Genomic DNA, 22,077 nt, shown 5'->3' with positions numbered 1-22,077 from the left:
GCGATGTCAAAGGATACACTTCCCAAATGCCCACCGTAGGAGAGTAGGATCTGCTTCACATGGGTACCCCAACTTTTTGCTGATGTTTCACTGTTTTTCGACCTTAGTCTGGCTGTGGCCCTGCTAATCAGGACCCCAGCCTAGCTGCTTCCATGTACATTAGGTACATTTCTAATTGGATTCTGGAGTGCCTTATAAGCCCCTTGTATATGGTATACTATGGACCTAGCCAAAACCAACACTGGAGGTGGGCCAAAGACAGTAAAGCTGGGACTCTAATCATAAATAACAAAAATACTGCTAGTACTGCAACAAATCTTAACTTATCTTAAGAAGACACATCTTGAAGAGAAACAAAAAGTGTCAAGAAACTTTGTTTTCCTTGAATTAATCAATGAATTTATTTATTTATTTATTTTTTGATTTTTTGACCTTCCATTAGTCAGAACAATTTGAAAAATAATTTGAAATCTCTATTAATGACAGATTTTAAAACATTTATCCACACCATTCATTGATATACATCATGTACACAACTCATACATACCATTCATTCCTACACAAAAATCATACTCATATATTCAAGAAATACTAATATCCCAAAGATATAGTTAGAAAACGAACATAAGAATCTTTCTATTTGGACCACAGAAAAAATTATTTGGACAAAGTAGTCTAAATATTTGTTTTTGAAATATTTGAAAATTCTTGTGGTCTCTTCACAAGGTCTACGCGTTTCGAGACCCCGTCTTTCCTGGGGCTCTCATCAGGACCTGTAGATTAAAAACGACAAAACCTTTTCAGTAAAACTAGACTTCCTAAGCATCCTCAATAGCAATAGCAAACCCCGTTTTGATTTACCTCAGGTGGAAGAATGTTAGAATCAGCCGATCTAACAAAGGATGTGACCTAAGTGAGGCTATCTTGAACGGAAAGTCTGTTTTCTATGTCCGTTTTGAATGACTATAAACGTCAGACTACGTACCAACACGTGACCGACGTCAGCTCCACTCCATTGAAAACTGCCATAGACGCAATCAAGATTTAGGTATGCTGCCAACCCTTGCTTAAACCAATTCTAAACGCTTATATTTAAATGCAAGCTAGCATGTTCATGCGATCTCTAATCTTCTGCAGTTCCTTAAAGAATCTGAAGACCGGTTGACCTCGAAAAAAGAGAAAACGATTACACCATCACTCATTATCGAGGTATGTCGCCTCTCTTTTACACATTGCTAGTTCCAAATTGTCACGTTCGTTTTGACAAAATACTTAAAGGTTCGTTCATGTTCTTTTTCAGTTGGCACTACGCTGTGAGCATTTCGCCAATACAGATGCTTGACAAACATTTTAAAACAACTCAAGTTTCCATCTTCCTACAACGGAATGCGTAAAGCAAGTAAGCATGATTGAAAGCGTGTTTGTTCTGGTCTACACACTGTTTGACTGTTGCTACACCTCCTGTTTCATTTCTCTCTCACTTAGGTCACATCCTTTGTTAGATCAGCTGATTCTAACAGTCTTCCACCTGAGGTAAATCAAAACGGGGTTTGCTATTGCTATTGAGGAGGCTTAGGAAGTCTAGTTTTACTGAAAAGGTTTTGTTGTTTTTAATCTACAGGTCCTGATGAGAGCCCCAGGAAAGACGGGGTCTCGAAACGTGTAGACCTTGTGAAGAGACCACAAGAATTTTCAAATATTTCAAAAACAAATATTTAGACTACTTTGTCCAAATAATTTTTTCTGTGGTCCAAATAGAAAGATTCTTATGTTCGTTTTCTAACTATATCTTCGGGATATTAGTATTTCTTGAATGTATGAGTATGATTTTTGTATAGGAATGAATGGTATGTATGAGTTGTGTACATGATGTATATCAATGAATGGTGTGGATAAATGTTTTAAAATCTGTCATTAATAGAGATTTCAAATTATTTTTCAAATTGTTCTGGCTAATGGAAGGTCAAAAAATCAAAAAATAAATAAATTCATTGATTAATTCAAGGAAAACAAAGTTTCTTGACACTTTTTGTATCACTTCAAGATGTGTCTTCTTAAGGTAAGTTAAGATTTGTTGCAGTACTAGCAGTATTTTTATTATTTATACTATGGACCTAGGGCATAGGCACCTCAGAGGCCTACCAGGGGCTGAAGCATGTATTATGCCACCCCTGGGAAGCACTCCAAAATGACACCACAGGTCTGCTACTGCAGCCTGGGTATGGTGGTACTTTCACCCCTTACTGTGGTATAGGCTACCTATATCACTACCATTGCACACACATATAAAACCTATAAGTCACTCCTATGGCAGACCTTAACAATCCTGAAGGCAGAGTGCTTGGTTTTTATGTGAGAGGGTTCCCCTGCATGAGCAGAGCACCTGCAGTGTTCGGAGTACCTCCTCTGATTCTGTTTGTGGTGCAGCCGGACCATGTACTCTTAAGTGCATTATAACCTCGCGGTAAATGCTAACTTTGGGATGGCTGCACGGAAACATGTCGTGTTTGGTGTCAAACGCTTTGGAATACTACCCCCGCCAGTTCTGGCCGCGGGGGTAGCTTTCAACTCTTCTAGAGGGATCGACATGTTCACACTGTTCTAACCCTGTAGGACATTCTACAGCGCTGGCATCACAAAATGGATGCCTCTGCCACAAACACGGGTCTGGCCTCCTGCTGCTGACCAAAACTCCGGCAGGGGAGGCCTGGACAATAGGTTTCCTGTCCCAGGGAGGTGTAACCCCCTCCCCAGACAGGCAGATCTGTATTGGGGCTAGGCGGGAGCACTCTCTGGTGCTTTGAAGTCCTGCACTGGGAGCACACTTGGTGTCCCTGTGCATAGTCCAGTTCATACCGGTTGCAGGGGCTACCTGCTCCTGCTCTGGCACGAAACTGGACAAAGGAAATGGGTGTAACCACCCCTCTTTCCAAACCCTCCCATAGGTGGGTCCCTAGAATATGTCCAACCCCCAAACTTTGTATAAGTATGGGAACCCAGTCCTTGAGACTTTAGATTACCCTGTTCGAAACTCTGCAATATATACAATTCGTCGTTCTACTTTGCTTAGAAGACTGAAAAAATCTCCCTTGGGGTCAAGGAGTGACTCCCCTGCTTGGCAGGCACCAAAGAAGCAACTGACTGGTCTGCATCGCTGAAGCTCCCGCCGGACGCCAAAGTCTTTGCATCACCAGAGGTAGATTTCCAGACTTCACCGAGGCTACCCTGAGTCCACAGCAAAGCTGAGGCCCGTCGCTATCGTGGGTGATGTGGAGCCATGACCCCTGGACACCGTGATCTTTTGCAGCTCCATCATCTTCCTGGTCTTGCTCGAAGTTATGCTTTGGGCTCCGAGTAGCCCCAGCCTTGAGTATCTCCTGCACCGAAGATTTCTGGCCTCCACTCCACGAGTGACCCGTGGGCCAGTTTCCAGTACGACCGCTCGAGGCTTCTTCGCGATTGCTAGCCTGTTGGCTAGTAGGTCCCCACGAAGGCAACTCCTCATCTGATTGGGCTTTCCTGGTTGCTTCAGATGTGCCCCAACTTACCCTTGCTGGGTGAGTCCCCCAGACCTTGCTGGTCTGCACCGCCGTCCTTTCTCTGATTCCAAGTGACTTGCCGTTGCCAAGGCTTGTTGGGTCCAATCTGGTCACCAACACTGCAGCACTCAACAGACTTTGTGGGACAGCTCGAATCCAGCTCCTGGTCATCCTCAGCACCCCCTGGACCTCGTGGCTGAAGAGTCAAGACACCCGTCAACTCACCTGAAGCACCCGACATCTGTGGGCATTGGTCTATCGTGCCCTTGGTCACTGGTAAGTGACCCAGACTCTGTCCCCTCTGCTTTCAGGTTCCTTCCATCCTAGATCCAGGCTTGGATCGCTTCGGACACTTTTCCTCTTCACGGCAGCAGCACTTCTTTGCCAGCTTCCATTGAAATCGACGACGTGACCCGACACTAAAAGACACCTATGCACCCGGCTTCCCTGGGTGAGGTAACACGAGTACTCCAGTGCTCCCGTGGGTGCTAGCCCTAGAAATTCCTAAGTCCAAAAGGGTTTGTTCCTGACTCATTTCTAAGTGTCCCTAATCTTTAAATTTCCAACCGCGACATTGCCCATAGAAGCTAACGGGAACCCGCGGCTGTTTTCACACACTGCACACAGCCCCGTGGGTCCCCTGTGTCACTACCTTGGGTGGTTCCTTGGGGTCCCAGCGATTCTACAGGCTCTAGGCCTTGTGTCTAGTTCAGTCATGGTTCTTAAACTACTTTATTGGTATATGGTTTGGTATGCCCCTAGGGCCCAAACGTGTATTTGTGCTATTACTGTTGATTGCTAACTTGTAACTTAAGTGCTTCGAACTCCAATCTCATAAAGAGACTAGAGGGGTGTGTTTTATCTTAAATACATATATTTGAAATATATACCTGGTGTGGTTGTCCTTTCATTTGGTCATTCTAGAGATTATAGACTGGTAAAACAAGCTGCTTTACATTCCTTCAAGACTTAGCCTGAAGGCTGCTCTCCATAGCTACCACTAGGATAGCTTTCAATAAAGGTTCTCTTTAACCTATGACCATAAGGGGTTGTTTGGACTGATACAGGGTGCCCACTAGAACTAGTGGACAGCATATATCAGGCCACCTTCTCACACCCACTTACGCTCCCCCATCCACTACGCGCGTCAAAATGTTAGCCTCCTTGTTTCTCCAGCCGTGCGCCTCTTTCTGAGTGTCAGATGAATCTCTTTACTGTGGGCACTTGCATCCCAAAATTGTGCATACCCAATAATATAGACGGTATGCACCAGAGTACCCATCTGCGTGGCACTATAATCTGGTTTAAGTGTACAAGGCCCAACTATGTATCAGAGTACCCATTTTCAGCGTATGATTCCCGTAGGTTGCACCTGCACTTTCCTTACACTAGTTTCTTCTAGCACAGACTCAGCCCCAACTTATCACAGACAGTACAACACATCCTGATACTCAGACTGTACAATGGGATGTGTCCCCCTTTGTCCTGGCTGCGTGCCTTGTGCTACAGAGAATATTATTCTCTGGCCCAAGGCTATATGGTACCTTCTATCAGACCGTTTAATGCTATGTCACCGACTGTGCCCCAAGATGTGATACCCCGGGCCTCCAGAATGTAGGGTGCTCTGTACCAGATTCCTGCACCATTAACTGAATGAACCCTTTGTACTGTAGACAGCATTCCAATCTGTTGTTCACATGGGCCACATACTGTCAAATATCATGTGCAAGACACCCCTGTCACTGACTGGGCCTTCTAACACAGACTTGGCCCCACAGTGTGATTCTCCTGGGCCTCAGGATGTGGTGCTCTTTGACCCCAGGCTATCTGATTGGTGCCTCAGTCTGTATCCTGCCATGTCCCAGCCTGCTTCAGAGAACCACTGTGACCAAGTTTCAGTACACTGTAGTGTTAATAAAATACAACAACCTTTTGTTTGTGTCTCTGCTGTAGCAAAATGTAAGCGTGATCTTTTTTCTCTGCCGCACTTTAACGTTTTACTTTTGAAAAAATAATCCATACATAAAGAACATGAGGCTTAATAGCAACACCCAAAAACCTATTTACAACTCAAAAACAAGGTTCCTTCCGTGGTAGGAAGATTCAGATCCTGTGATTAAGGGCAATTCACTGAAAGTTTGCATTCCCAAAACAGGCACAGATGCAGGCCACAAGAGCGACAGCGATTTTTAGCGCTCTACCAATGGTCACTCTGAAAGCACATTGTTGAATCATCACAAAACACAGCCAGACATTTTTCAGCTATCTCCCACAACACCAGACTCTTTGATGCACCCTTCCCGCTTCAAACAAACAAAAGTCTTCGCTTTACGAGCAGCTGGCATTTGCAAAGTAGCCTAAAGGGTTGAAAACACACAAGAGTGCTTGTTTAACCAACTGCAGCAACTTCCAATACAACCCGCAGAATTCCACTCCAAACCACATACATCCACTAGTACACTCCAAACCAAACAGACATTAGACAACCTAGGCAAAGCTGCAAAATATACATGAGATCAACAATGGTGTAAAAAATTGTGGCGCTGAAGCAAAAATACATTTTTTCTGTTGCCTCAGTCCCACAAGGGTGGAGCATTCCCTCTATGCTCTACAAAACTCCTCCTTGGTGGGTTCTGCTTCCACATGCCATCCAGCAAGCCCAGGCAGGTCACCAGGGGAAACAATGTCCTCCTCAGTGGGTCCTGGGAACTTGTGAATAGGGCTACTAAAGTTGGTACCTACGGTATCAAAATGTTTGTTACATTATGTGATATAATTTATATCCAACTCGATGCCCAAGTCCAAGTTAATATAACTTTTGAGTAAATGCAACTTTTAGAAGGTTGCCACTCTGTTGCCCAAGTTTTCCTGTGGCTGTTTGCAGATGCTGGCCACAACACATCCTTCTGCTCTCCTGGAGAGAAGTGTGAATGACTCCTAGGAAAGGAAACAGGAAGAGGTATCACCTTTCCCTGGCAGGAAGCCATACAGGGTGTGTGCCCAAAAGGTAAGTTTTAAAAGGGGCGCCTCCTTTGAAGGGCAAATGGTGGACACAAATGAGATGGGCTGCTCTTTTGATCTAGTAGATAGGTTGGAGCCAGGGACAGAGAGGGGAAAACAATTGTCAAACCGGTATTCCTGTGGGCCTGTAGCCCTCAGGTAGCCACACCTCTAGGGTGGGCTACCAAGCTCCATACACCGAGAATGGGGTTCAGATATCTTAGGAGCGGGCAGAATAGTACTCTTTGGGACAGCTAAATACCACACACTGCAGGAAGTTGTCATCAGGCAGGAGAGGACCTGTTAGCCCATTAGCTAAATAATCTCCACATCCCCCAAGGGCACTTTCTGGGCATATATATGGCACCCTTGGTGCCCAGACCTCAGATCACATCTGGACTGGAGAGAGGACTGAAGAAGGACTGTACTGCTGGTTCCTGGAACTAGCAAGAGAGGCTGCACCAATGACTGGACTGCACCTGCTGATCCTTTGGCTAGCAAAGAAAAGACTATGTCTGTTGTGCCTGGCTTGAGAAAAAGTTGTTACCGAGCCTCAGACAGAATTTTTTAAAAAGTCAGTTTGCGGTCTTCCTGTCGCAGCTCCGTGGCCACATAAGCTGAAGAAGCCCACCTTGGTTAGTCAGTAGCCACAATCGCTTGATTACCACTGACTGCAGACGTGCAGCTGAGGAGACCGAGTCCTGATGCTCAAAGGTTGCACCCGAGTCTGCCAGACCCAGGAAAGTTGGTGGACTGCAGTTTGGTCGCCCAAGGAGGACACTAGCCTTCACCAAAAGGAACCGCTGGTTTTGTTGTGACCAGAGGCCAGTAGTGTAGTGGCAACTGGACTTTTGCTGTAGCCATCAGCACTTCGAGGGACATCAACCCCTGTAGCCTCAGGAAGTTCCCTGTTAACCACACACCATCCTTAGCATCGTACGTCATCTTCAGCATCATGTATTCCTTGCATCAGGACCACTGCACTGATATCTATGACGATTTGCACATAGAGACTGGAACTGGACTTGAGACTGCTTTGGGGACAAGTAGGTGTGTCACCTTTCCAAGAGAAAAATACTGGCTATTTGTTGTTGTTTTAACAGTCTGCAAAGGTCGGGACATAATGCTAAACACGTCTTTAAACAAAATGTAATGTATTCATTTGTAACATGACCTCTCTGTCTTTGTTTACTTTTATTATTAGTCATGATTAATGCAACTCTTGAACACATTTAAAAGTGATTTCCATTCATATTTGCTGTTTGAAGTATGTAAAACTAAAGGGTAAAAGTGCAGGCTTTTGGTGATTTCTCCAAATTGGTCCGGTTCGGAAATTAAAATACTGGTGGCGACAGTAGGAGACCGGTCAGGTGGCAACCCCAGTGACAAGATAACTGTCCTACAAATCCTAACAGACCCCTCTGACCTGCTTCCTGTCATAGTTAGTCATCTCAAGCAGGATGGAGTACCGGTTTGAACAATATTTTAAGGTATATTACAAAAAATTGGAAATTCATTTAAATCCGGTGTGGGAAAACGGGTTGTTCGGTGACTTGGGTATGAGCGCTGGTCAAGCAGCAACCACAATCCTTGATAGGGAATGGCACAAGCAAACCCCAAATGAACTTGTGCTCAGCCACCTGTTAGCTTAGCTTAGCAGACAGCAGTCAGGCTTAACTTAGAGGCAATTTGTAAATTATTTGTGCTACGCTTCAAACAATAATACAGTGAAAACACCACAGTCCAATCAGAAGAACCAGAGTTATGAATTTTAAAAGAATTTAGTGAGTATTGCGCCAAAAATCATAAAGTGCCATTTCTGAATATTTGGTCGCGCTGGACCAGGTCAAAGTGACACTTTGAGGCGACCGGTAATGGAACGCAGGTCGGATATAGTCACCAGGTTAGACACGCTGAAGTTTACCTTCTCAGGTTTGTGGCAAGAATTCCATTTGCTTTGAACAGGGCTGAGAGGAACAGGGAGAGTTTCATGGGAGGCTGTCTGCAAAGAGCTGGCGAGCGTTGCTTGAGCTTCGTGCTGATTTGCTGTGTGAGCAGCAAGGTTTTGGTGCGAACAGGCCCATTCAGTCATAAAGAGCCCAAAGCTTGATTTCAGAGCCCTTGTGCCACACCAAGTGTCCAGGACCAGAGAGGCACCACTTGGGGGTCAGGAACTCGCTGCAGATGGGTCCACGGGCTGATGCAGGATGTTGGGGAGCCTTTTATGTCCTTGAGGCTCAGATCAGGAGGCCAGCAGTCTAGCCCTTGGAGTCACTCTGGGGTGCTGGGTTCAAGATGAAGTTTCAGGTCCAGTGCTCCCTCCCCAGGCAAGAGAGCAACAGGGAGCAGGTCAGCACAGTAAGGCAGCAGTTCTTTCAGAGCAGCAGTCCAGCAGAGTGGCAGTACTTTTAGCAGCACAGCAGTCCTTCTTCCTGGCTGAGTATCCATAGGTCCAGAAACGTACTGAAGTACTGTGTCTGAGGTCCATTATTTATACACAGTTGTGGCTTGGAAGTGGGAGGAACTTCTAGAGGCATGTCTTTGAAGTGCATAGATGCCCTACCTTCCTGGCTCCAGACTAACCTCAGGGGGTATTCAGACCTTTGTGTGGAGAGACAGCCTATTAATGTGTAAAGGGTGCTGGGCTCAGCTTCGGCCACCCCTCCTGCTAGTAATGGCCCATTCAGTCACACCTAAGCCCCCCCATTGTGTGTGGCTGTCTAGGAAGAATACACATAGCCCAATTATCACTCACATCCAGTCATGTGACCCAGGGAAACCAAATGGCAAAGGCAAGAAAAAGCCAACATTCTAACAATGGCATTTTCAGAATTACAATTTAAAATCTCACTTCACCATAAGTTAGGATTTTGAATTGGGATTTCAGAGACACCAAGCAGGAACTGGTCCTCTCTTCCCATTTAGAAGTTACACTTATAAAATGTAATAAGGTAACTCCAATATTATCCCATTGGAGAGAAATGCATTGCAGTAGTGAAAAACAAATGTAAGTGTTTTTCAATCCTAGAACATGTCAAATTTAAAAGTACATGTCCTACTATTTAAATGCATTGCACCATGCCCTGTGGGCTGTGCAGGGCCTTTCCTATGGGTGATTTATATGTATTAAAAAGGATGGTTTGGACCTGGCAAAAGGTTTATTTGGTAAGTCAAAATGGAAGTTTAAAACTGCACACACAGGCTCTGCAATGGTAGGCCTAACACATGTTTAAAGTGCTTTTTAAGTGGGTGACACATCCAGTGACACAAGTACCATTTAATTATCATGCCCTGGGCACAGTTACTGTTACTTTACTAGGGACTTACAAGTAAATTAAATATGCCACTTGGGTATAAGCCAATGTTACTATGTTTTAAGCAGAGAGCACTTTAGGACTGGTTAGCCGTGGTAAAGTACACATAGTACTAAGGCGAACAAAAATGAATGCAGCAAAAATGGAGGAGTGAGGGCAAAAAGTCTGGGGATGACCCTGCAAAAAGGGCCATGTCAACACCTGATACATAGCTGCCAAGTCTTTAGATAGCTTATGTGTGACATTTCAAGTGTTTCAGTGTATGTATGAGTAACATTCAACTGCCAAATTTGTGACACTTAAAGTGACACTTACTTATGAGTAAAACCAAGCAATGAAGTGCACAGAAAGACATAGATATCAGAAAGCAGACCCTTTTGAGAAATCAGAAGTTCTAAAAGTATCCTAGTCCCCCTCCCACACTCTCACAAATATCGCCACTATTGCACAGATCAGTAAATGTTCTCTTGCTGGACTCACCTTTTTTACCAGAAGTAAGTCCTCCCTGCAGTGCCAAGCTGAGACAGAGAGCTTCTTTGGACCATGTTCTTGGGTAGGAGTGCAAGGGAGCTTGCACGCACTGCTGCTATAAGTGGCTGCAGCTCGCTGTCTCACAGGGGCTTAGCATTTATTTTCAATACGAAACAACTTGCCTCACAGTATCTTGCACCTTGTCTTATTCCAGCAGGTAGAAGCAGAGCCTCATGATGAACTTTGTTGTCCCTATCAGCATTACAATATAATGCAGTCATGCTTCATTTAGTCATGTCTTTTGTGTGCTGATGAGGCATACAGCTTATTTGCCATTTAGAGTGCCAAATGGTGTTATCACATAATGCTGGCCATCAGAATTGAATGTTTTACGCTGCCAAATGCTGACACAAATGCTATATATTTACCCTGTTTCCGTTGGGTGTCTGTTGTAAAGTTCAGTTACGAGGGACACAAGAAAAGTGTCAATATTGAACTTTATTAGGTTATGTGAGCGTAGCCTAATAAAGTTCAATAGTGACACTTTCCTTGTGTCCCTCGTAACTGAACTTTATTATTCTCTTGAGGAACATCACATTCTTGAGAAGAGACATCAGGAATAAGAGCATGTCTCTTATTGAGGCAAGTGTACACATTGACCCTGACCACGGTGTTACCAGAATTCACTTCACTAAACTTTGAATATGCCTCTTTTTCCCCGCATACCATAACCCTGCATTTTGTTACAATGCGGTTGTTACAACAACCGCGTTGTAACAACGCATACCATTACCCCGCAAGTCGTAACAACGACTTGTGGAGGGGGGGCGCTGGATGTTGGAATAGTAAAATGTACTATTCTAACTCCAGTCTGTGCAGACTGTAGGGAAGGCGTTGGATTTTAAATCCAACACCTTCTCCCCCCTCCGAAAGTCGTTGTAACGACTTGCAGGGTAATGGTATGCGTTGCCACAACGCGGTCGTTGTTACGACCGCGTTGTAACAGCACAAAGGGTTACGGATGTGGGGTGACAGTTGTTTACCCTTAACTTTGCCAATCTAGACATACATACTCCATACATCGCAATTGTGTAACTTGGCCATATTTCTCATGACAGACTTAATTTTGTAAGGACCCATGTAATCAGTTTCACCTGTCCCATGATGTCTCATACTGACTCTCAGGCTGTGCTTACGTGGTTGGTGCACACTTCTCTGACACCACACAGGGGGGCCGAGTTGGCAGGATTTTGCTAAATGCAAAACATCTTGAGGGCAGCACGTGTCAACAAGATTAGAGTTGTTATTTTCTTTTGATTCACTCCAGCACGCCCCGCCCGGGTGGCAGCGAGGACCTCCCGGGGACCCAGGCTGGCAGGATTTTGCATTAAAATTACAGACATCCTGGTGCCAGCCATGCACAACAACCTTCTCTAGGCTGGCTAACACACAGTGCACTGCCAATGAGCCTGGAGACACCCCCTGTGGACCACTAGTCCCACTCAGTCTCTGCCTGCGGAGGGCGTCACCATAGAGAAAAACAAAGTTTTACCTGACAGTAAGGGTCATTGATTGGCCAATCTCAACACTTTACTGTGACACTGATGGTACGGGGTGCCGTTAGTTGCCAGAGAAACAACAAGGAATGGTACCAACCCCCGGATCATTCAGGGCAGGCACACTGCTGGGTGAGCACTCCAGATAACATGTTGTGTCTGTGACAGCCAACAACATCACGTGGTACTGGAGGCGGCCGAGCTGAGTGAGTCTTGCCTTGATGATTGAATCATGCAACCAGCGCTCACGCAGCGCGGTGCTAATGCATTTTAGTGCAGTGATGCAGACAACCCCACTAGAAGGCGTTAGTCTAACCCATGGGTGCTCACAAACATTTTCCAAGGGGCCAATACGTTTGGTCTGGGATGTGAGGAGGGCTGCATTGATACCAGCGGGGTGGCGGGGGGGGGGGGGGGGGGGGGGAGTTCGCGATAAGATAAGGATAGGGGAAGTGAAGCATAATTGCACAATGCGAAACCACAAAACCTGGGATTTATCCTGGCTTCCCCACTTTATCAAATTGCTGTGATCCTAGGCAATTGTTTTTTTTCACTGTCCCTCCTATTTCTTCATTATCAGAAATAAGAGGACCTCAAAATAAATGACTTAACTATGTGCACTGTACAAAACCTTCTCCTGTGTTTGATTTAATAAACTATAATGTTGTTCATTTAATATAGGAACCTAGGTCACCCAAAGCGTGCACATAACAACTGATTTGCCTCTTTAGTTCCCCATTGGCATTATTGTCAGGGTGGAGGGAAGAATTAATGTTTATAAATTCATGTGTGAAAACAATCACTTTTAAAATAATACTTCTCAATGCATTGATATTATCTGATAAACTAAGGTGAAAAGTTTCTGCATGTGTTTACTCTTGTGCTGCAAAACGTCTTTAAAAATGAAGATGTTCTTAAACTTGAGCATTGCAGCAGGACTCCCTAGTTACATCCTTTCTTTAACTCAAATTAACATTTAAATACATACCTGCCTATTTATTTAGCATCTGTTTATTATTAGTGCTGAGACAAGTAACCAGCAGCCCAGAGCTGCTGTTGACCAGGGGTCTGCATGTAAAGGTCAGTAGGGCCGCGTGCCCCGGTGGCGGTACTCTGAGTATCAGGTCTAACCCATGCTGCGTGGCACTTGGCAGGGCTGCTGGTATTTTTCCTATCTCATCAAAACATACTTTAAACAGTAAATATAAGAATAAAGCATTTGTCTTCTAAAGCTTCTATGATTATCCTTGGTTAATAATTAAAGTAATCAAAGACACTCAGAAAGGCCATATTGAAAGCAAATGATATTCTATAAAGTAAAGGCCAGAGCGGACGAGCTTGAAACTGGGGAACCAGATGCGAGACTTGGCGGGAAGCACAAGCAGCCTGTGACTCTGGGCAAATCACTTAATCTCCCCGTGCCTGCAAAATGAATGTGTCCTTCTGTAATGCAACTGGTGTAAATGTAAAGCTCTCTGATACCTTCGGGGCAAGTTCGCGCTACACAAAACCGCAATTTAAAAAAAAATACTTCCAGATCTTTCCAGAATCCTAGAATTTGGGCACAAACGGCCGGTATTTTTCTATGGGAAAGTGTCGACTTTCCGAACAGAGAAGCATACTTGAAGTTTATATTAAAGTAATCACCACCACCCCCGCCACCAAAGAAACGTGTCAAGTCAACTCCAATGCGAGAGCATTTATCTGTATATTGATATTTATTCCAATATTGCACGCCTCCTGCTGTTATTCAGACTCTTGCATTTTCCGCCTTTCTACGTTGTTACAGGTGCGTGCGTGTTTTGGTATTATTTCTACAACTGCTGCCGCTTCTTTTTCAAGTGGTACCTGACAAAAACTCCTGAGTCATGCTGATGTTAGGCGTTTTCGCCAATCCGAGCCCTCCCTGCCTCCAGGACCCGAGGTAACAAACTCAACCCTCCCTTGTAACCGCTCGCATTCTTCGGTTTACTTTTGCATAATTCGGACGCGGGCTCTGCTGACAGGTGCGTTACTGTTTGATTACCTGGCGCATTTACTTTTTTTAAGACCTGTGCAACTTTCCTCCTTTAGAGCTATACTTTGTGCGCCATCTGCATTATGCCTTTCTCACATTTATTGCTGTGACTGTCTCCCTTTCTGTGAGGTGTGTGCCCAATCTGTTCAGTGTATTATGCTTCCCCCAACTCCTTTCATTGCTTCAGGCTCTCCTTCTCTCTTTAAGGCATTCCTTGTTGCCCTCCTCAGAGCTTAGTATCTTGACTTCTTCAGTGTAGCTTTGCTGTATGGAACGTTCACTGAACGGTGTTTCACTGCCTTTTTAGCACATAGCGCCCGTTGTTTCATTCAGTTCACTGTCGTTCCCTCAGTTACTTTAAAAGCACTGCCTGCCCTCTTATACCTTCTCATTTCTTCTAGCATTGTATCTATCCTTCTGCCTGTCCATTATCTTGTGGGCGTACGCCCAGGGCGCTGACCTCCAGAGGGGCGCGGGAGCTCTCAGCAGCGGTTCCCCCTGCAATATAGGTCCAAATAAGTGTTTAAACACTATGTTTGCAGGTTACTGGAGCCCTTGTCAATTTTTCTTTTCACGGTGCTCCTAATTCGCGTCCCTCACACTTTCCTTCTCTCCCTTTCAAATTTTCCATACATAGACAATTAAAGTAGGGTAAAGAGGACTAAGGGAAGGGCACCAGATTTGCTTTTACCCATGGCGCTGCCGGAGCAAAAACAAAAAAAAATACAGCTCTGTCTGCTGCTTTACGTCCTAGGGCCAGGGCATCGTGTGCCAGCCCCTGCGCACTGTCCAAGGAACTCAGTGGCACGATTGGCATTGCTGGCGCATTTCCGGGTGCATATTGTTAACATTCCTGTATTTGCGAATGCCTACTTGTTACGTTTGCATGCGTCATTTGCGACACTTTTAGCGATGACTTCCCTCAAGCAGAAAATGGTTAGTTTCTGAGATCGACTTCTGTGTTTTTTTTCTTCAATTCAAGGACACGTAAGTTTATCTTTTTGCAAAAAAAATCAGAATTGAAGGTAATTGTATGCAACGGAAAAAGAAGACTACTGACGATTGTATGTTTTATCCATGCTTTACTATGTTTGTTTTACTTTACATTGTTAAAATTTGCCAGAAAAGCACACATGGGGCCAGATTGACTAAGTTCTCAGGCAGCACAGTGCAGCAGTCGTAAAGGCCGCGCTGGGTGAGAAGGAGAAAGCAGGAGAGAGCAACATGTATTGCAATATGGCACTTTCCTCCCCTCTCCCTAGCAACGGCGCTGAAAGCAGCTGCCAGTGCGCCACTGAGACACATTTGCCATGGTGCAAGGGTGTCTCCATGAGCCTATTACTAGAAAAGAATTAGACCCCCTCTAAGGAAAACTAAGGTCAGGGAGACGAGGGGAACACAACAACGAGATTATATGAGACACACTCCCTCACGACCTCTATTTCTTTAACTATTTAGAAAACATCTAGTATGGGCTAAACATTGTAATGAATATAAATTTACACTTCAACAGAATAATTTGTTTATCATCGTTTTATTATTCAACAAGTTATATCAAAATACATTCAGTTTTTGTAATAACTTTTTTTATAAGACAATAAAAACCATACATTTTCATTTATATTTAGTTTTCTTTTAAATATAGTTACACACTGCCAACACATGGTAGGCTAATTATACCACGTTACTCCGGACCCCTAAATAAAGATGGCATGATACAGTTTTCTTAGTGTCAGTTCACAAACTCACTCAGTCACAACCACACGCATTCATACATCACCCAAAAACCAATATTCATATCTGGATCATGGGGAGACTTAGAACTGTCTCCATGAGCCTAGCATAGGTTTTGTACTGGAAGCGTCCCCTTCCAGTATAAAGCACCATGCAAAGACTGATTTCAACCCTTTTCCGACTTTGTATGTGTGCTGTACAGTGTAGCACATGTGCAATGTCGGAAAAGATAGGAGAAATAAAAGCATTGCTCCTTCCTTGTGCCTACTTTAAAAGGGTGCAGTTTTCTAACATAAACCCTGTCTACTTTGTTTAGTAAATTGGGTTTAGTGTCTGAAACCATGGGTGGTTGCATGGGAACGCCCATGCACCACCCATGGTACGCCACCTTGGCGTTAAGTAGTGCAAAGCAGCAGCGCCGGACTGGTAACCAAAACCGGCCCTGGCAAAGTGCTCGGCCGGCCCCCCCCCCCCCCTCCCCCGGGGCTTGGGGGTGCCGCCGAGCTCTTTGCCAGGGCCGGTTTTGCCCGATTTTGTTATAGGGCCGATTTTGTAGCTATGCTGCAAAAACGGCTCTGTAACAAAAACGGCCCCAAGGGCCCAAAACCGGCCCCCACCCGTGCGGCGCACCGGGAGATTGTCCAGTGCCCGCTACGGCCAGTCCGGCCCTGCAAAGCAGTGCTTTGCCTTACTTTCACGTTATCCAAGTAAATTGGAAAAAAGATTTTGCGCCAATATTTGTCAATCGGAGGTTAGAGATCTCATGTAGAATTTGCAAAAGCTCTTTCTAGTTATTATCAGCTGAGAAGTTGAGTAGAAAATATACCTAATTTGCATTCCACAGTAACTTTGGTAGTAGTGTGGATCGCCTACATTTTGTAGAAGCTATTCCAGTTGCTATTTTGTCTTGGATGAATGGATAGTCACAAAAAAGAGTAGAATTGTGATTTGTACAGTATTCATTTTTCGTGGCCAGCCATAATATACTCTTGAAGCACCTTCAGGCTGACGTATTATAATTAAAACAGGGAACGAGCAAACACGTATAGACTGTACTCTGACCATTATTTAGCTGACTACATTAAAGTTGCAAATGTGTGGTCCTTGTATTGTCGGACCCTAATAGCACATCACCGCACCAGATATCTGTGGCAAGTTAATATTAGCAAACATCTGCTGGTACATTGTCTATGATAATTATTTCAACACCTTATTTCTCACTTATAGAAACAGAATTCTGATTTGTAGGCGATGAGGTTTGGGATGGTAATATTGCAACTTCTGATTAACATAATATTGTCACACTGGGTTGATCCTTCCCATACATGTAGGCCTTAACTGAATGGAAAATTTCCAATATGATAGAGAAAGATAATACAAAGTTGTTCAAAAGTAGAATTGGAACTCCATTTAAAGCGAGCATCCGAAGGGTTGTTTTGTTGCCAGGTCTCCTCTATCCTTTTGAATAATACCAAAGACTTTTCTCTCCCAAATAAAAATGTGTAATTGTTTTTCTCTATTTTATTCCTCTCGCATCTTCAGTATATGTATTGTCCTTTCTCTCATGTCTTGTCCTGCATTCATATTCCTGCTTAAGTCCATCTATTTTTATGTGTCTCCTCCGCGTGGCTCTTAGTAACCCTGTTCCAACTAAGTAGAACAAAGGAATGATGGCCACAGGGCAGGTCTTGGATGAGGGTGCCTGTAGGGTGCGCCCAGAGTGGCTTTAATATGTAGCATAATAGCAGGAGTGGATTAATCAGCCTTAAAGTGGGTAAGTGCATTGAAGAATGTACAGTCTCCAGTCGCCTACATCCCACAACATAAACAAGCATTGGTAAATGCATTAGGTTTCACCTATGTGATTATTAATAAGCTGTTCTTTGTTGCAAGTTGCAGCTTGCTGAGTAGTTGTACAATATAAGTTACAGAAAGTTTGTTAAAGTGTTATGACTTGTTTAGGTACAAAAAGGCAATATATTGTGCTGTTACTAGTGGTATAGTGCGAGATAGTAATGGCAAAATGTTGAAAAATGAACGAGGGAAATAATAGAATTAATTGATGTAACAGCAACATTATTTGTTTAGAGGAGTTCTGACAACTTCGGACCTGTTGCCACTGCACCTGCTGCACCATTCAAATCATGCTCCTATTGCCTGTAAGGTAAAACTGCACTTGTGACTGCCTGTTTAGTAATTAATTATAGCAATATTTGGTGTTTAGAGGAGTTCTGACAACTTTTAGCCCCGGTGCCACTGCACCTCCAGCACCATTGAAATAATGGCCCTAGTTCCTGCTAGATAACTGCACTTGTGACTCCCTGTTTAGTAGTAAAATTGAGCAATATTCTACTTTTAGTGGGGTCCCTAGACCTTTTGGCCCCGGTGCCACTGCACCTGCTGCGCCATTCAAATCAAGCCCTTTTAACTGAAAAGATAACTGTGATTGTGTATGCCTCTATAGTAGTAAAATATAGCAATATTGGGTGTTAAGAGGAGTTCTGCTTAGTCATAAAATATAGCAATATTAGTTATTTAGTGGGGTGCTACTAAACCTGCTGCAGAATTCAAATAATGACCCTATTGCCTTCCAGATAGATGCACTTGTGACTGTCTTGTTTAGTAGTAACATTTAGCAATAATCTGGATTTAGTGTAGTCCCTAGAGCTTTTGGCCCCAGTGCCACTCCCCCTGCTGCTCCGTTCAAATCCAGTCTCTTTTAACTGAAAGGTAACTGCGATTGTGACTGCTTGTTTAGGAGTCCAATATAGCAATATTCTGTGTTTAGAGGAGTTCTGACAACTTGTGGGCCCAGTGCTACTGCACCATTCAAACCATGACCCTGTTGTCTGCAAGGTAACTACACTTGTGACTGCCTGTTTAGTTATACATTTTAGCAATAATTTGGTTCAGTAGAATCCCTAGATCCTTTGGCTCTGGTGCCACTGCATCTGCTGCACCATTCGAAATTAAGTCCCTTTTAACTGCAAGGTACCTGCACTTGTGGCTGTCTGTTTAGAAGTAAAATTAAGCATAGCTCTTGTATATTAACTTTATTTTTAACGTGCAATGTTTTTAAATCTTGTAATAATTTGATCACAATGACTAAATAGATTACGTTGAAAAAATCAATCTGATAATGCCTACAAAGTGCAAGAAAGGTACTGAGGCATGAATAGGAGATGCCACAAATATTCTACGGCTGAAGCATCTGCTTTACACAAATAAGTAAAAAAAAAAAAAAGCAAGCATTACAGCATAATGTTAGAAGCTGTCTGCCTTTTCCTTGGGAAGAGATCTTATCTTGACAATGAATGGGGCTTAAACAATGAACAGCTTTAGTAGAAGTATTGTAAATGCGTCCAGCCAGGGGAAGTTAACAAAAAAAAGTTCCACACAAAAGCAAATAAAAACAGTAATTCAGGTATGGGAACTGATAAGAGCCCCCTTTTAATGTACATCAAATACAAAAGATTTCACAAGCACAGTGCATGCGCTCTGCAGGTGAAACCTAAAAAGTGCCTCCATCTAGAACTTTGCCAGCATAGGAATTGACTCTTCGAAATCTTCCCAAAGACTACTTACAAAATTACCTTTGTGTCAACTCTTTGTTGCTGGAATTCATTCTGTGTGATTCATAGGCAGTCTCACTGGAGAAACTTAGTTGAGGACGATTTCTCACGGGGGGTAAAACCCATATCTAGACCTAACCAGACAATGGTACTGGGTAATGCCTATAATTTGGGGATCTTACCATTGTTTCGCTTTGGCTCAGTGGCTTCCATACAGGCACTGTATGTGGTATCAGGACTAGGATATAACCTTACCCACTGTATTCCCGCGAGCCAGAGAACTTTGAGTTTTTGCAGGCCTTTCCTGTTCAGATTTTCCACTTTAGCAGGTCTTGTCTGGTGTCTCCATCCCGCCATAGTGCACATTTTCTCCCACTGTTAGCGCATTGTTCGTACTCACCTTTGGTGGCATGCATTATTATTTAACAACCGTATTTTCTTTCTTTCCCATTAGTGCCTTTTTGCCCAATCATGGCTAGCACCAGAGTAGCAATAGTGACCGGAGGTAATAAAGGCATCGGACTGGCAATTGTGCGGGCTCTCTGCAAGCAGTTCAAAGGGGACGTGTACCTGACTGCCCGAGACCCCAAACTGGGGGAAGCATCTGTGAAAAAGCTGCAAGAGGAGGAGGGTTTGACGTCTCATTTCCACCAGCTGGACATCACAGACTTGCAGAGTATCAGAACACTGAGGGACTTCATGAAGAAAGAGTATGGTGGAATAGATGTTCTGATCAATAACGCAGGAATTGCTTTCAAAGGTAAATTGCAGTTGGTTACTCGGATTGATGCTTGGATGTGCCAGGTAGGATAATCCTAAATTGCAGAAGATATTGGAAACCTTCTGCATGTTTGTGTTGTATGAATGACGCTTTGAACTCAGTATTAGAATTGCGATTAGGACTCAGAGCATGAGGTAGCGAGGTATAAAAGGGAAAAACAAGGAGGCAGAGAGAGATGGAAAATCAGGGACAAAAGTAGAAAGAAATCACGGATGACAAAGAACCCTCAGGTGTGAGATAAAGAGAGTGTAGAGTGGTAGAAGAAAGAGGTATTGAGGGAAATCAAAACTAAGCAGGGTTGCTATTTGATACCCATTGCATTCAACACATCTAGCAGTGGCCTCTGAAGAAAAAACGGAGTCTTTGCATTTATGCTTTTTTTCAAAATGTAAAGTACCAGGTGTACTTGATGTTCATTTTTGGTCCAATAATGAGGTGACCCTTCAGCTTTAGTTTACCCGCTTTGTTGGCCAGTAGTTGTTAGCCCAGCTGTGGAGATGTTCTGTTGCTCACAATTAATTGATCAAACCCAGTTCTGTTGACTGGGTGTGAGTGTTTGATTGGTTCTGATGCTCCGTCCATCACCACCCCCTTTTGTACCACAATTAATTGAGACACTGTTAACATGGACTTGTGTAAGTTATGGTAGGAAAGGGCTTTGCATGGTGTTACCCCATGATAGATACAGTAGCAACGTGTTTCTGATGGATACATCTGCCTGTGGAGTCCTCACCTTGGGAATTACCCCTTGCCTAGCATTCTACCAAACTCTTTTCATAGCGCTCCCACGTCGACGAGGAAGTCACTATGGCACGTCTCTGGTGTGGATCCATTGCATTTTGTATGGCATGTTTGACAGGGTGGTTAACCCATCCGGCGCTCTGGTTGACTCAGTGTGTCCACTTTCTTATAATTTGGGCGTTCTCCAATGTTATGCCCAGGCACCATTCTTGCCATTCATGCCAATGACTCCGTCTTGGCCTCTCCCGAAGCCGAGGTTCTCGGTGCCGATTCCATTTCAGGAGGGGAGGATTTTCTTCTCACTGGCGCCGCCATGCTCCCTTCCAGCGCTGTCTCGACTTCGGTCAGTGCTGCTGCCCACTTCTGAAGGCCCTTCGTCGACACCGGCTCTGAGGTCTCTGGCGCCGCATCTGGCGGAATTCCAGAAACAACTGATGCAGGTTGAGGAGGAGGAGATACTAGACCCTATGGATGATTTTTCAGGGCTGCAAGAAGCCAGTGGGCTTGACACCAGAGTGGGAACTCTCCTCCCCAAAAGCTCTTCCCTCTCAGGATGTGGCCGCATACCATTCGGTCATAAGAAAGGCTGCTGACTTTTCGGACTTAGAGTTGCCTACGGCAGAGGTCAAATCTAATATTTTAACAGAGGTGCTGCACTCTCCTTCTTCTGCGGTGGAGCCTTTGCTTCATTTCAATGATGCTCTGACATATCTGATTTTGGAAGTATGGCAGAAGCCAATGTCTGCCCCTGCTGTGTCAAGAACAGTGGCAAGGTACTATAATGTGGCGCCTGGGGATCCAGCTTTTTTATCATCACACCCCTCACCTGAGAACCTTTTGGTTCAAGCGTCTTGTTCCTCAAAACAATCTGCTGGCTCCTTCCTTTCCACTCCAGGGGATAGGGACTCCAAGAAGTTGAACAATCAGCAAAAAAGGTATTTTTGTCTGCCAGCATGGCCTTGAAATCAACTAATGCCACATACTTGCTGGAGTGTTATATCCATGCTTTGATGTATTCTGCCAAGGAGGTAATACCGAAGTTGCCAGAGGATGTCCAGGGTCACGTCACGGAGGTGCTGCTGGACATGCAAGCTGCAGCCCGTCGGGTGATCCAGTTCGGCCTTGATACAGCTGACTCCGTTGCTAGGGTAATGGGCTCTCCGGTGGCAACTAGGAGCCATGCCTGTTTGAGAGGGTCTGGATCATCTCCGGACATCCAGGCCACGCTGTTGGACCTTCCCTTTGATGGATCTGGACTCTTTGGGACCAAGGCTGATTCAGCTTTACAGCGATTTGAGGATAGCAGAGCTACTGCTAGATCCTTAGGCTTGCAATCCCAGCCTAGGGGTTTG

General features: G+C 44.4%; 1 protein-coding gene across 4 annotated transcripts in view; it reads left to right on the top strand.

Annotated features, from left to right (window-relative positions):
* The first annotated feature begins 993 nt into the window (after positions 1 to 993).
* The window catches only part of LOC146801812 (carbonyl reductase [NADPH] 1-like), a 46,422-nt gene continuing 25,338 nt past the window's right edge, over positions 994 to 22,077 (top strand). The window contains exons 1-4 of one of the 4 annotated variants that reach the window (XM_085621298.1): positions 994 to 1,048; positions 1,138 to 1,209; positions 1,301 to 1,399; positions 19,658 to 19,963. In XM_085621298.1, the coding sequence (XP_085477424.1) occupies positions 1,387 to 1,399; positions 19,658 to 19,963 (319 nt within the window). In that variant the 5' untranslated portion in view covers positions 994 to 1,048; positions 1,138 to 1,209; positions 1,301 to 1,386. Of the gene's footprint in view, positions 1,049 to 1,090; positions 1,210 to 1,300; positions 1,400 to 1,485; positions 1,534 to 13,731; positions 13,887 to 19,657; positions 19,964 to 22,077 lie in introns of those variants that run through there. The other 3 variants (XM_085621300.1, XM_085621299.1, XM_085621301.1) reach the window with 3 other exon arrangements.

Source organism: Triturus cristatus, chromosome 8 (genome assembly GCF_964204655.1).
Source record: "Triturus cristatus chromosome 8, aTriCri1.1, whole genome shotgun sequence".
Classification (NCBI taxonomy): Eukaryota; Metazoa; Chordata; class Amphibia; order Caudata; family Salamandridae; genus Triturus; species Triturus cristatus.
Note: the sequence above shows the minus strand (reverse complement) of the source record. Positions and strands in the feature narration are given on the sequence as shown.